Source organism: Lepidochelys olivacea (genome assembly GCF_965140295.1).
Source record: "Lepidochelys olivacea isolate rLepOli2 genome assembly, chromosome: 13".
Classification (NCBI taxonomy): Eukaryota; Metazoa; Chordata; order Testudines; family Cheloniidae; genus Lepidochelys; species Lepidochelys olivacea.
The window spans coordinates 32,244,926-32,259,399 of NC_140423.1; the positions used below are offsets into that span (position 1 = coordinate 32,244,926).

At 42.1% G+C, this 14,474-nt stretch overlaps 1 protein-coding gene across 3 annotated transcripts in view; it reads right to left on the bottom strand.

Annotated features, from left to right (window-relative positions):
* Positions 1-471: 471 nt before the first annotated feature.
* ERGIC3 (ERGIC and golgi 3) overlaps positions 472-14,474 on the bottom strand; it is a 56,682-nt gene continuing 42,679 nt past the window's right edge. For all 3 annotated transcript variants that reach the window (XM_084645725.1, XM_084645723.1, XM_084645724.1), the window contains 6 exons: positions 14,186-14,217; positions 13,612-13,708; positions 11,294-11,358; positions 3,727-3,863; positions 2,378-2,433; positions 472-1,516 (listed from right to left, as the gene is read on the bottom strand). In XM_084645725.1, coding sequence (XP_084501851.1) covers positions 1,437-1,516; positions 2,378-2,433; positions 3,727-3,863; positions 11,294-11,358; positions 13,612-13,708; positions 14,186-14,217 — 467 coding nt within the window. In that variant the 3' untranslated portion in view covers positions 472-1,436. The remainder of the gene's footprint in view (positions 1,517-2,377; positions 2,434-3,726; positions 3,864-11,293; positions 11,359-13,611; positions 13,709-14,185; positions 14,218-14,474) is intronic.

Sequence of the window (14,474 nt, forward strand, 5' to 3'; positions counted from 1 at the left end):
AAGCCCTCAAAAGTTAGGAAATGCCTGAATTAAGGGTGCCCTCACATTGGGGCCAAGGTGCCTTAATGGTGCATTTCCATACCTTGAACAAACCTGGGCTTCTTTTAACTTCTTTTAACTCAGAATTTCTTGGGCTGACAACGTTTGGTTTGGGGATAATTGCACCATTCCTGTAATGTATTTTACACTAAATTTTACACTTGTATGCGCTCGCAAACATTACTCCATCTTGATGTACACTGTTATAATTCCAGTTTGTCCAGACTCAGGCCTGGATTCCTATTTTTATATTGCTTTGGAATTGTTCTCAATTTAATATCATCTGCTAGCTTTGTTAACATGCAGTTTGGCCAATCACTAATGTAAATGATAAAAACAGATCCAACCACGCCATCCTGCCTGCATACTTTGCCATTCATCATTACCTTTGTGGTCCTTCAGACAGTTTTCAATTCACGTAAGAGTATGGGATCAAAGTTAATTAACCAATTTTAATAAATTAGTTGAGTTACACTGAGTCACTCTACCAAATGACAGGTTTCAGAGTAGCAGCCGTGTTAGTCTGTATTCGCAAAAAGAAAAGGAGTTCTTGGGGCACCTTAGAGACTCACAAATGATGAAGTGAGCTGTAGCTTACAAAAGCTTATGCTCAAATAAATTTGTTAGTCTCTAAGGTGCCACAAGTACTCCTTTTCTTTCTACCAAATGCTTTACTGAAATCCACAGATGGTATATTTTATTACAAAAGTTAAGGATGTGGGGAGTGAAAATACGATTCAATTTAAAAAGCTGACAAAACATTTTTAAAAACAGCCAAGATTGGTTTCTTACTAGCACAGATCACTTATCTTGCATTGAAAGAGAAGTTTTGAGCATCCCTACTGCTGGAGTTTTGAGGTGCCCTAGGCAGAGATTTATCGTCTTGTAACCATGTCTGATGTGCTAGGTCTTGCACCTTATTGCCTGAGAGATTCTGCAGGGCAAGGCAGGAGGGGCCAGCACATTTTGACAGATGTCTGAAGCTGTATCCTGTGAGCACATCTGTAAATATTCTGAACATAAAGGAAATAACTGCTGGGTGGCGTTGCCAGAAAGTTTATTTGATGGCAACTTTAATCCACTCAGCATGTCATGACAGGATGCTGCTCCTCCTGCAACAGCCTCAGGGGCAATTCAACAGTGATGGGCATGAAAGGCTGCCCATAGGAGGGTCTGCACAGCCTGACAAGATGGCTAATGAAAAATCCTCACAGGAACAAGGATTGAGCTGTCCTATCCATAAATCAATGCCGAACAAGAGACAGTGATGGAAGGAGGGGTGGGGCTGTCTGGTAATCCCAGGTATCTTCTCTTTGCGCACTCAGGGGGTCACTTGTGTCTTGAAGGATTTGTTTAGTTCTTCTCTGCATTCTTCATGGGCTGCAGCAATTTCGTATCTACGTCGTCTTCCCAAGCTCTATTTTCTTCTGAATGACACGAGCAGAGTGATAGATCAAGGAATCAATGAGTCCTGCCACTGAAAGAAGAAAAGAGAAGGATCAACCCAGACATTCCACAAAACAGAGAAGAAAATGCTTTATCACATTGGACAAACACAGAACCATTCCCCCAGGGGCAAAGTTCCAGCTCTAAGCACAGAGAACAACCCTCGCAGCTCCCTGGGAGATTGTGGAGACCCTGATCTCCTCCGATGGAGATGAGACACAGATGTGATTATGCTTCTCAGGACAAAGATGATTCTCACCAAGGCAGCTGATGCATACACTGAAGAACAGAATGGTACCCAAAATACAAGAGATTAAACCCCATTCTCACAGAACTTAAGGGGCCAGGATTCCAAAGCAAAAGGACAAGACCTCTCTCTTCGACAGATGGGCCCCTACCCCTATGTGTTTCATTGTGCATATTTATTTCCAAACCTATCTGTATATCCTGAAAACCCCAAACACCCTGCTCAGAAAAAGACTCAGATCCATTTGCCAAAAAGAATTGCTTCTGGAAAGCTTTTCCCTGGTCAGACACATTTTCTAGACAAATATGACTCAGATGTATAGTAACAACAGAGAGTCTGTAATATTTCCTCAACTTTGTTACTGTTTCAAATGGAAATTTAGTGTAAAGTTAGCTTCTTTTCATACTGCCACTTATGCTGAAATTAGACATTATTGTATTTATACTTCTATTGTGAACTGGATAAATAAATGAACTTTCATTCTAATGATTATTTATAGCTCTAAAGGATGTGTGGCACCTCAGGGACGGCAAAGAAAGCCCTAATCTCTGCCCAAAGGAGCTTCAATCCATATTTCAGTCCTAGTATGAGCAGGGTGAAAAGCCTGCACATTTTAGGAAAAAATGAAACTAAAAACTCTGATACCTGTAAATACTCCTCCAACAATGGCACAGACTCCCGTGAGGAAGTGTGTAAAGGGCCTAGAGAGAAGAAAACAGGTTGAATAATCTCCATGAGCTCAGGCGCCATGATGACAGATGGATACCTAGACAGATCGCTTGCAAGTTATAATTATAGAGCTTAAACAAACAAAAAGGAAGAGTTTGAAGGTGTAGGAAAATTAAATCCCAAAATTCAATCTGTCCAGCTACTGGTCAGAGTCTGCCACCATCATTCAGGCTGAGTGGTGCCGTACTTTGCAAATAGGCCCACTGATATCAATGGCACTATTCATGAAGTGATATACTCACTTTATGAAATAAAATATACAGAATTTTTCATCCCAATAATTTACCATCAATGCCTATCTGCACTGACAATGCAAAACCACGAAACCAAACCAACCAACCAAACAAAAACCCCATGTTAATATGTGATTAAGATGGAGAACCGTGGAAAAGTTAGGATATCACTAAGTTAAGTAACATGAACTGAGCCACATTGCACAGTCTGCTTGTTTAAGGGTATATATTTAACAAAGAGTAATACATGTAATTAATGTACGACATAAGAGAAATAGGAACAGAAACTACTACATCCTGTGTGCGCAATGCAGCTGAAATAGGAACCTCAGCTTTTCAGTTTGCTGAATTCTATTTGCTTAACTTCACAATCTTCATGTAGCATTAATGTGATTGTGTCTGACATTAATCCCCCCCCCCAATATTAACGTCTTTACTCTTTTCTGCTGTACTTCCACCATTGCACAAAGATAAATGGGACTCTGCTGTGAAACAGCACCACAAAAGCTCACTTACCAAAACTGGTAACATACAGTGCAACGTGCTGTATTCTGTGAGCACATTTGTTAATATTCTTAACACAAAGGAAATAATTGCTGGGGGTCTTGCCAAAAAGTTTATTTGATGACAACTTTAATCCCTCCATCATCCATCCATCAGTACCTTTCCATTGTCACAGAAATGCTGTGAATTCTCCTTTCATCAGAACACTGATTTAAAAGCCTGGCTACATTAAACAATACACTTTTGTACCCTCTGACTGTGTTTTATTTGTTGAATACTGGTTAGGAATACTTGGTGTTTCACTGTGTCACTATGTGTGCCATCCCCAATATAGCTACCTACAATAAAATACATGGAAAAACCACTGAAAACATCACAAAACACAGATTTCACACATTGTGTGTTACTGTCACTACAGGCCATATTATAAAACCTCGGTAAATCTGGAGAGGTTCAGGTTATATAAGAACTGGCCTCACCGACATCTTCCAAGCAGGATGAATGAAGTGAACAGAAACACCCCCTTACCTGTGTTTCTCTGTCAGTTTCACCATCATGGGAGAAAGCTCATAGAGCACAAATACACCAGGGAGGCCCTGATCGCCTATTAGCCCGTTGGCGATTTTCTCATGCCGGGTAACTGAAAACTGGTTAGTCCTCACCACCTAGCAGGAAATATGGGAAATATTGAATATGAAATAAATATGGGAAATATTGTTTCATTAATAAAGTAACTAAAAGACTAAGTGGCGTAGACTGCACTTTGGAGCCTCTGCTGAAGGCCACCGTACCCCTAGAGCATGTTAGGATGGGCACTCCCAGACCTAACCCTATCTTCACTAAAGACGACATCCTGCAGGATTCTAGAGAACTGAGAGCCAGGAGTGAGAATGAGCCATGCACAAGTCCCCAAGCTCTGAACGATTTTTGGTCTCTAACGGTGGTGATAATGGGTAGGAGCACAAGTCCTCCCCACCCCCCACATTATCTTTGGAACCTTCCAGACAGTTCCTTCTTGAGAGCTGCCTGCAGCCACTGTTCCAACACTTCTAAAACCTCCCCTAACGCTCCTCCCTGCCTTCCAGTCTTTGGAATTTTTATTCTGGTGACCTTTTGCCTCCCTGACTGATAGTTCCTCCAGCATTCGGAGGCTGCGGAGGAACCTTGGTTCTGCAGTCCAGATCTTTGTGTTTTCATGAAAGGCTTGATGGTACCAGTACAGGCTGGGAGTGCACATGTTCCCCGACTTGGACGATTGACTGATCAATGACAGGTCACTGGAAGCAACTGAAAGATCAATTCGTGTTCACCATCAGGGTGCTGGATTCACCAGCGTTCATGATAAACTACCCAATTCCCAGCTTCTCCCCAGCAGACACCAGGGTCATGTAGGAGCCCTGCTCAATGCAGCTCAACTCAAAGCTTATCCGCACCATGACAAGATACAAGATATTGCTAGTCTGGCGGAAAGAATATATGACAGCCAGCAAGAAACAGCTGGGACCATGCTTTGATTACTTGGTTTCATGGCTGCACCTGTATTCATAGTACCTATGGCACTACCGACAACATCATAGTGGATGCTGAGATCCCAGCAGAAGCAAGCCTCCCAGGGACTCTTGCATCACATCTGGGAAATGAACTCTCTCTCTGGCTTGGTGGCAGTTCAGTGTCAAGGTGACATTGAAAGAGATTTCCAAGTCTCTCCCACTCAAACTGTAAGGATCATAGATGTGTCCGACCTGACTAGGGAGTTCATGCAGAGGAATCCTCACCAGGGGACTTGGACTCTCCAGAAACAGCTGCACAAGATGGGAACAGCCCTGTATGCTTGAGGGACCTTTGGAGACCTGGTATCCCAGGAATTGAGCCTGAGTCATACAGACATTCAAACCACTGTATTTTTACATAACCAGGCAAGAGGTGGCACCTCCTGTGTCAGGAAGCCTACGGATGTGGGAGTGGGCTATGTCCTACAAGACACCTGGTCAGAAGAGAACAGGACTACAGACAGCCTGAGTGGATCTGAGATTGATCCTTATGATGAGTGGTCTCTGGAACTTCCAGTTGAGAACATCAACTTGCTGAACAAGATGCCAGACTTCTGCTCATGGTGCTGAGAAGAGACCACACTGATGAGTCAGCAATGTGATGCTGTTGCAAAAGAAGCAAATGCAATTTTGGGTTGAATTAACAGAGGCATAGCACGGAAGTCATGGGAGGAGATAGTATTGCTCTACTCAGTGCTGATTAGGCATTGCAGGATACTGTGTCCTGTATAGAAAGGACGTAGAAAAACTGGAAAGGATCCACAGATGAGTGACAAAGATGATCAAAGGGATGGAATGCAAGCAATACGAGCAAAAGCTGAAGGAACTGGGTATGTTTAGTTTGGAAAAGAGAAGATTATGGGGAGACATGATAGCGGTCTTCAAATACTTGAAAGGCTGACATAAAAAAGGGGAAAAATTGTTCTTTCTTGCCACAGAGGGCAAGATGAAAGGCAATGGTTCAAACTATAGCACTGCAGATTTAGATTAAGTCTCAGGAAAAACTTCCTAACTGTAATAACAGTAGGACAATGGAACAGACTTGGAGGTTGTGGAAGCTCCTTCACTGGAGGTTTTCAAAAGGAGGCTGGAGAGCATGTTTCTTGGATGGTTTAGACATAACAAATCCTGCATCTTGGCGGGGATTAGACTAGATGACCCTTGCGGTCCCTTCTACACCTATGGTTCTAGAATTGTCTGTCTTTTTTATCCACTGAAACTAAGAATCTGGCCTCAGATGATCAATCAGAATCAGGGCAACTGACTCTATCCTAGCAGATTTCAGAGTAGCAGCCGTGTTAGTCTGTATCCGCAAAAAGTAAAGGAGGACTTGTGGCACCTTAGAGACTAACAAATTTATTTGAGCATAAGCTCAAACATCTATGATCCTTACATTTATTTATCCTAGCAGAGGAGCCCTCTCACGGATGGCTTAGCTCCTGATCGTGTAGAGCTCTGTAGGCATGGTGCCTTTGAGCAGCAGTGAGTATGGTATTTTTAGATAAGAGATAATTACTCACCTGCTAATTCTGGTTCTCTGAAGATTAGGGCTAATTGCGCGATTAAAAAAATTAAATTGTGAAATTAATCGCACTGTTAAACAATAACAGAATATCATTTATTGAAATATTTTTGACTGGTTTCTACATTTTCAAATATATTGATTTCAATTACAACACAGAATACAAAATTTAGCTTATAAAGGGTAAAGTTAGAAGGGGCTTGATCATGGGCCTATAACTACCTAAACAGGCAGAGTTCTGATAGCACAGGGCTCTTCAATCTAACAGTGTTCACTTTGTTTATTTTTTATTATATTTGCACTGTAAAAAAAACAAACAGTATTTTTCAATTCACCTAGTACAAGTATTGAAGTGCAATCTCTTTATCATGAAAATTGAATTTACAAATGTAGAATTATGTACAAAAAAAACCTGCATTCAAAAATAAAACAATGTAAAACTTTAGAGCCTGCTAGTCCTACTTCTTGTTTAGCAATTGCTCAGACAAACGAGTTTGTTTACATTTGCAGGAGATAATGCTGCATGCTTCTTGTTTATAATGTCACCTGAAAAAAGAACAGGAGTACTTGTGGCACCTCAGAGACTAACAAATTTATCTGAGCATAAGCTTTCATGAGTGCCACAAGTACTCCTGTTCTTTTTGTGGATACAGACTAACATGGCTGCTACTCTGCAAAATGTCACCTGAACGTGAGAACGGGTGTTTCCATGGCACGGTTGTAGCTGGCATTGCAAGATATTTATGTGCCAGATGAGCTAAGGATTCATATGTCCCTTCACATTCCAGAGGATGTCATGCTCATGACAGGTTCTGCTCAATAATGATCCAAAGCAGTGCAGACCAACGTATGTTCATTTTTGTCATCTGACTCAGATGCCACCAGCAGAAGGCTGATTTTCTTTTTTGGTGGTTTAGGTTCTGTTGTTTCTGCATCAGAGTGTTGCTCTTTTAAGACTTCTGAAAGCATGCTCCACACCTTGTCCCCCTCAGATTTTGGAAGACACTTCAGATTGTTAAACCTTGGCTTGAGAGCTGTAGCTATCGTTAGAAATTTCACATTGGTACCTTCTTTGCATTTTGTCAAATCTGCAGTGAAAGTGTTCTTAAAACGAACAACATATAATGGCAGGTTTCAGAGTAACAGCCGTGTTAGTCTGTATTCGCAAAAAGAAAAGGAGGGTTATCAACCGAGATTGCTATAACTTGAAATATATGGCAGAATGTGGGTAAAACAGAGCAAGAGACATATAATTCTCCTCCAAGGAGTTCAGTCACAACTTTAATTAATGCATTATTTTTTTAACAAGCATCATCAGCATAGAAGCATGTCCTCTGGAATGGTGGCCAAAACATGAAGGGACATATGAATGTTTAGTATATCTGGCACATAAATACCTTGCAATGCCAGCTACAAAAGTGCCATGTGATCACCTGTTCTCACTTTCACATGACTGTATGCAGCAGTATCTCCCATGTATGTAAACAAATTTGTTTCTCTTACAGATTGGCTGAACAAGAACTAGGACCGAATGGACTTGTAGGCTCTAAAATTTTACAGTGTTTTGTTTTTGAGTGCAGATATGTAACAAAAAAAAAATCAACATTTGTAAGTTGCACTTTCACGATAAAGAGATTGAACTACAGTACTTGTATGAGGTGAACTGAAAAATACTATTTATCATTTTTACAGTGCAAATATCTGTAATTAAAAATAATATGAAGTGAGCACTGTACATTTTGTATTCTGTGTTATAACTGAAGTCAATATATTTGAAAATGTAAAAAACATTTAATATTAATATTTAGTAAATTTCAGTTGGTATTCTATTGTTTAACAGTGCAATTAAAACTGCAATTAATTGCGATTAATTTTTTAAAATCGTGATAATTTTGAGTTAATCGCATGAGTTAACTGCAGTTAAGTTACAGTCCTACTGAAGATATCTCCTCTTAGTTTGGAGTGGAAGTTTTCTGAATTGCTCTTCATATTTACATCTTTGTGTTCATTGTTCTACCTTTGAAGCAGTAACCTTTCAATTATTTTGCTTTTGGGATTGGTTTGTTGTTCTTTGAATTTAACATACTTGTTATTAATATAATTGTAAAATAGATGTGTTAACGCTGTCTATGAAGTTCTGAATTCCCTCTGTATGATGTTACAAAAATTTGTTTAAGAAAAGACAGCCTAGCCTAGGTACAGGTGATGGATAGGTCTGTCCTAGACACAGAAATATGGGTTTACCTCAATTTACACATTAGCTGCAAACAAAGCCATCAAGCTAAACCAGCGGGGATTATCCTGATTCTGAACTTTAGAGAGACAGAACTAACATGGCTCCTGTGTCTCAGACAGACACAGGAGACTGAATCCCCAGGAGACCTTCCTGACTTGTAAGATAAAGACAGTCTCACTGGAGATACACGGAACAGAGAGAGACTCCATCTTGTTCCTTCACCTTACGAGACAAAGAAACCAGCTATCTGATCTCTGTGATGGGTCCTGGCCTTGCTGGCCAGTAAAAGTTGGAAAGAAGACCAGGGGAGAAAAAAAACATCTTGAACAAAGACTTGCTAGAGTCAATTTTAGACTTGTAGATGTCTGTTTTCACTTTTATTTGCTTGTAACCATCTCTACCATTATCCTTTACTTGGTATCACTTAATCCAGTTTCTTCTGTTAATAAACTTATTTTGCTTTTATTATAAATCATCAATGCTGTGTAAGTGTGTGCTTGTAGAAAGTTGACAGCTTGAAGTTTGACTGTCTCTGTAAAGGCAGCAAACCTACTACTATCTCCGTGAGGATCCCGTGGACTGGACTCTGCTGGAGGATTATTTGGGGGCAAATTCAGGGCTGGAAAGGTATTAAGGTCAGCCAAGGTCAGCCTGCAAGGAGTAACCAGGGTGGACAAAGCCATGATGAGCTTTGTGGACTGCTGGCAGGCTGTTTGGGTCGGAGCTCTGGACCAAAGCTTCACAGCCACAAGATAGCCCAGGATACAGGGCAGACTATGACCAAAGCCCTTACTGGCCTGGGTGAATCCCATAACATCAGTATCTCTTCCAAACTTTTTGTTAGCATTAACTATTCTAACCCTGGATATTCTTATCTGCATAAACGTAGACATAATCCCTTTATGAATCTTGCCACGTTCTTGGCCTCAACAACTTCCTGTGCAATGTGTTCCTCAGTCTAATTACTCATTGTGTGAAAATCTATTCCCTTTTATCAGTTCTGAATTTCCCATTTTTAAATTTCATTGAATGTCCCTTTGTTCTTGTGTTACCAGTCATGGGGAACAGAAGCTCCTGAGCCAACTTTCCTAGACCATGTATCTTGTCCCCTATTATATATCGTCTTTCTCAGGGAAACATTCTTTCCAATCTCTCTTCATAGGATGAGTTTTTCCGGGCTCCAAATAATTCTTATCTAACGGTGCAATACTCTGTGTGAGATGGGGTGACCAGCACTGCACAGGGTATCCAGGTGAAGTTGCACCATTTTTTTAGATGATGTTGTGAAAACAAATGATGCAGTTACCATATGAACTTCATTTCTGATCAGTCATGTGACCTGGGCTTGACTCTCTGCATGACTTCCTTGCCCCCTAATTCCAAATCCTTGGCCCTGCCATTTCATTTCTCCCGTGAACACAAGTGGAGCTGGAAGGAAGGCGTGTAACACTGAAAGAAGAAGTTGATGGTGGGGCCTGCTTTAACAAAAGTGACAGGAAAGCAAGATTAGGCTTATTCAACCAGAGAAGAATGGCCTGTTGAATAAAGTGCCACAGGCCCTGGAGTAAGGGAGACATCTAAATTAAGAATCAGGCCACAAACATCTGGGACTCCCTGCCACAATCACAGTACACAGTTTGGCATCTGGCAAGGTCTACTGCTTTTAAAGGGCAGAGGGCTGTGTCCAGAGAAGCCACTTGAGGCCTGACAAGGTCTGCAGCCTTTAAATGACCCCCTCTGCAGTAAGCTTTAATTTCTGTGAAAATACATTGCATTTTACTTGGTTCCCTTGTAACCTGGCTATGGAGTGCTTTAGAGGTATGCCAAGGGTTCTTAAAGTCTTTTCACAGGGAGGAGGATCACATCTCACTCAACAGGCCTCATCTCATGGATTCCCTCCCCTCCCTCCCCAACTCAATCCCATTCATTATTGCAGAATATTCTTGTGGCACTTACACACTACTGCAATAATATCTGTCTGAGTAGTGTATGAAAGCTAATATGTAATCACTTACATGGAAATATGATGACAGCAAATTATACAGGTCATTTTAACTGTGTTCCTTCTTTAAAAGAGTGACTCCTACTGTCTCCTCCTGCTCATCACTCCATCTCCCACTCCTGTGTGTCCTGCTCCTTTCTCTCCCCCTATTCCCTCACATGATTCTCTGCCACTTGGTCCCGTTCTCCCTTACATATGCTGTCTCGCTGCTCAGACCTCTCTATCTGAACCTATTTTCCTGCAAAGTCATCTTCTTTTCCACTGGACATGGTGCCAGGTTCCCCTCCCCTCCCACTCCCCATTCCAGTCATTCTGCTACAACTCATGGCTCAGTGCCATTGGCACCTCTAGTCCTGCTGGTGGAGCTGGAGCATGGGGGCAGCTCCCATTTCCATGCCCGCACTCTCCTCCCTTTATGTAGCAGCAGCCGCCCCACATAATGGAAATGATTAGGCTAGCTCCTTCTTGTTCCCAGCTGCTTTTTTGGGCATCCAAGCTTTTTAGCCAGGATGCCTGGAGACCCACAGAAGCAGCTGGAAGCAGATACCCCATTGATGAGTGGGACATAAATGGATAGTTAGAAGGAAGAGCAAACAAGTGCCCTCCAGCAAGCGCTCCACCAATCACAGTTTGAGAAGGCTTTACACATTCAAAGATAAGAGATGCCTTAAAAGAAAATTAATAAAGCACAGAAGCATATAAATATAGGAGTGTTTCTGTGGTTGGGCCTGCAGAAAGAGACCAGTGTCCACAGTGTATGTACATAGAAGAAAATTGGTGCTTACCTCACCATCGACTTTCATATAGACTGTAGGGACCACTTTGACGAAGTACTGAAACATCATGGAAGCTAGCAGCAGAAGACAAAGAGTCATAGTGAATAACCAAAAAAGACAGAGATGTGCCCATTCTGAACTTCACTGACTCTTATTAATAAATCTTTAAATGCTAATGCAGATATTTTCTACAGCCACTACAGACAGCAGAAGACAGCCACATCATTATGAACTACCTAGATGTGTTACAGGCTGGGAGAATGCTGACTAATCATAGTATACATAATGTGGAATAACCACACCACACAAAATAGACACAAAAAAACACTGCCAAACCATGCTGTAGAGCAATGCTCCATGGCCATGCCACACAGAATAGCTATAGTCGAGGATGGTAGTAGAAACCTGCATCTAAGTTAAAATACGCTGATCTTCTCTAAATAGTTAGGAACTTGTCTACCTGAGAGGAGACCTCTCTCCCCATGCCATCACGGCTTAATTTAGAGGCCCTTTAGTTTAGACAGATGGGCCTGTTGGGAGGGCATTTTCCACAGAGGATACTTACTGGCCTTGGAACTTGGTTTGCAACAGCACAGATCTGCTACCCTCCTGGATACCCTGCTCACTCTTTTCCCCAGGCATTTAGGGTGAGGGTTAGATAGAGGGAAGGGAATAGATCTCCCTGAGGCGATGGTGAGATAAGATGAATCTCTAAAGGGTGAATGGACTATTGCACATGTTTTTTTTAAAATGTGTACAGGGCATCTTTTAATTTTGGTCAAAGGCACCTAGAGCAAAGGATTAGTGCTTGAAATACAATATAAATAAATCCCTACCACCAGGCCATAGATTGTGGTCTTTTGCCACAGAGGGATTCTCAAGGGACCTTCCCCTTTGAGGGAGGCCAGAGATAGTTTAGAAAATTCACCTTTGGAGCTAAAACTTTCCATGCTTCGTCTCAGAGAGTGAATGGCAAAGTTCTCAGGCATCAGGAGGACAGAAGGCAGCTACTCTGCAAGGAAGATGGAAAGAGGAGGGGGCTCTTCTGGTCCTCCCCACAGCTTTCAGTCACATGCCCCATCAAGCTACCTGTGGCTCATGGTGGATTGTAACTGAGAATTTCTCCTTCAGCAGGGGCTGACTAATAATGTTCTATTGGAGAGAATTCCACGACGAACTACCCTCTTTCAAAATGGCTGCCATTTCCCATTGTTCTCAATAGACTGAAGCTACACACTGCCCTCAGGTAGCCATTTTAAGAAAGGAATTTATCTGCCTACAGCTCAATGTGGCTGAGTGTTCCGTTTCACATATTGACACACAGGCAGCCATCTGAGGCCTTGTTTATACCAGAAATATTTTTTGAATAATTCAAGATGAGAATTTAAACTGATACTCTTTACAGGTATAACTGCTGTGTGCAGTCTCTGATTCTGGTATACAAGTGTCTTTTTTCAGGTTAGTTTATGTTGCACAGGAAGGGGTTTATGCTAAATCAAAAAGGTATCCTTTATGGCGGAATACAAGTGTCCAAATGAGGAGTTATACTAGTAGAACTATAATGGTGTAACTTGGATAACTCTCCTGCGCAGACAAGGCCTAAGAGCTGTTTACTTTTGTTGTTAGTTTCACTTTGGAAGCAATGAAAGGTGCTGGCCAGTTTGAAAGAAGGCATCTTAAATGAAGTCAGTCTACAACCTCAGGCCCATTGAGAACAATGGGAGATGGCAGTCATTTTGAAAGAAGACAATTGTTCGGGTGTTTCTCTGAAGGAGAAGAACTTTCATTTATCAAAAATAATAGCAATAATTACTAAAGCTACTCACTGCACCAGATCTACTCACTAGAGAGGGCAAGAGGGAGGGGGAACTGTGTGTCCACATGCGTGTGTGTGCACATTCATGTGCACATGTGTAGGCAGGGGAGTTTGTACGGGCTGTTGGAGGGAAGAGGAAATTGGTGTGTGTGTCTGAAAGCATAGAAGACTGTAAGGAGGTTCAAACGGCAGGAGAAATTTGGAGGATAGGAGCAAGAGGAAATCTGGGGTGCTTTAAAGTGGCATATGCTATACCAGAAAAGACACTCATTTATGTAGGCCGATTTGCTCCACCCCCAAGTGGCAGAGGAGCAATGAGTGAGCAAATGTCGGGGAGAACACAAATGTCATTTTTGCTAGGATATGAAGGCTTGCCCATTAGGCAGCACCACCAGGGTTCTCCCTGCAGCCTGTCCCAGTTGCTCTGGCTGTGCTGTTGCTCTTTAGGCTGATCTGAAAAACTTATTTGATACAAAAGTTTAGAAAGAGATTCTCCTGCTCAAGGCTGTACCTTGCTGTGCAGTGATGTCTGTCCCATCCAGAGGGTTGACGAGGCCTGGATAATCCCTCCCAAATGAGAGACGTTTGATATAGTGCGTCATATTGATCTGAAACAGAAACACTGACACACTCAAACAGTTGGCACAGCAACTAACCAGAGGCAGGACGAGGCCCCTGGGGTTTGCAGAGCATGGACAACTTCCTTTGGTGAGAGACTCTAAGGGACAGGCATCGCCTCTCTCCCTCCCATGGGAAATTTCAATGTTCCTGCCCACTGAGATTTCAAGGTGCAGGTAACTCCCCCGCACCCTTCCCACCATGGAAGCCTCCCTCTGGGGAGAGGCTCTGAGGCACAGGTGTCTCTTCCATCCTGATGCAGGGCAAAGAAAAGCCAACTCAGATGCAACTGGGAGCACAGTGGGATTCTGTGCCCTCTCTCACACAGCGCTTATATGGCTGTTAGACACGTGGCAAGGGGAAAAAGAATGCCAGAGAAGAGCCAGAAGTTAAGAAGAAAGGAGAAATCCAGTCTTTTTAAAGAACGTTTTCCAGCATGTCTACACGCATGCTCTTGCAACACTTACGTTATCAAGTCCAAAGCTCTGTAAATCATGAACTGCAATAGAGAAACAGCATGTTAAAATAATCCAGACCATGGAACCAAGGATTTATTTGTGTCAGAAGGGAGATCCCATCACATCCATTGCCATCTAAAGCATTAAGAAAACACACTGGATTTCTCCCCTGCTGCAGTAGGGCATCGGACAGATAAAACAACATTGAAATCCCCCCTCCCAACATTAACTAATTATCTCCAGAAGAAGGGATGGAAAGTTAGTTGAACTAGGGGGGTTATAAATGACACATCAGTCA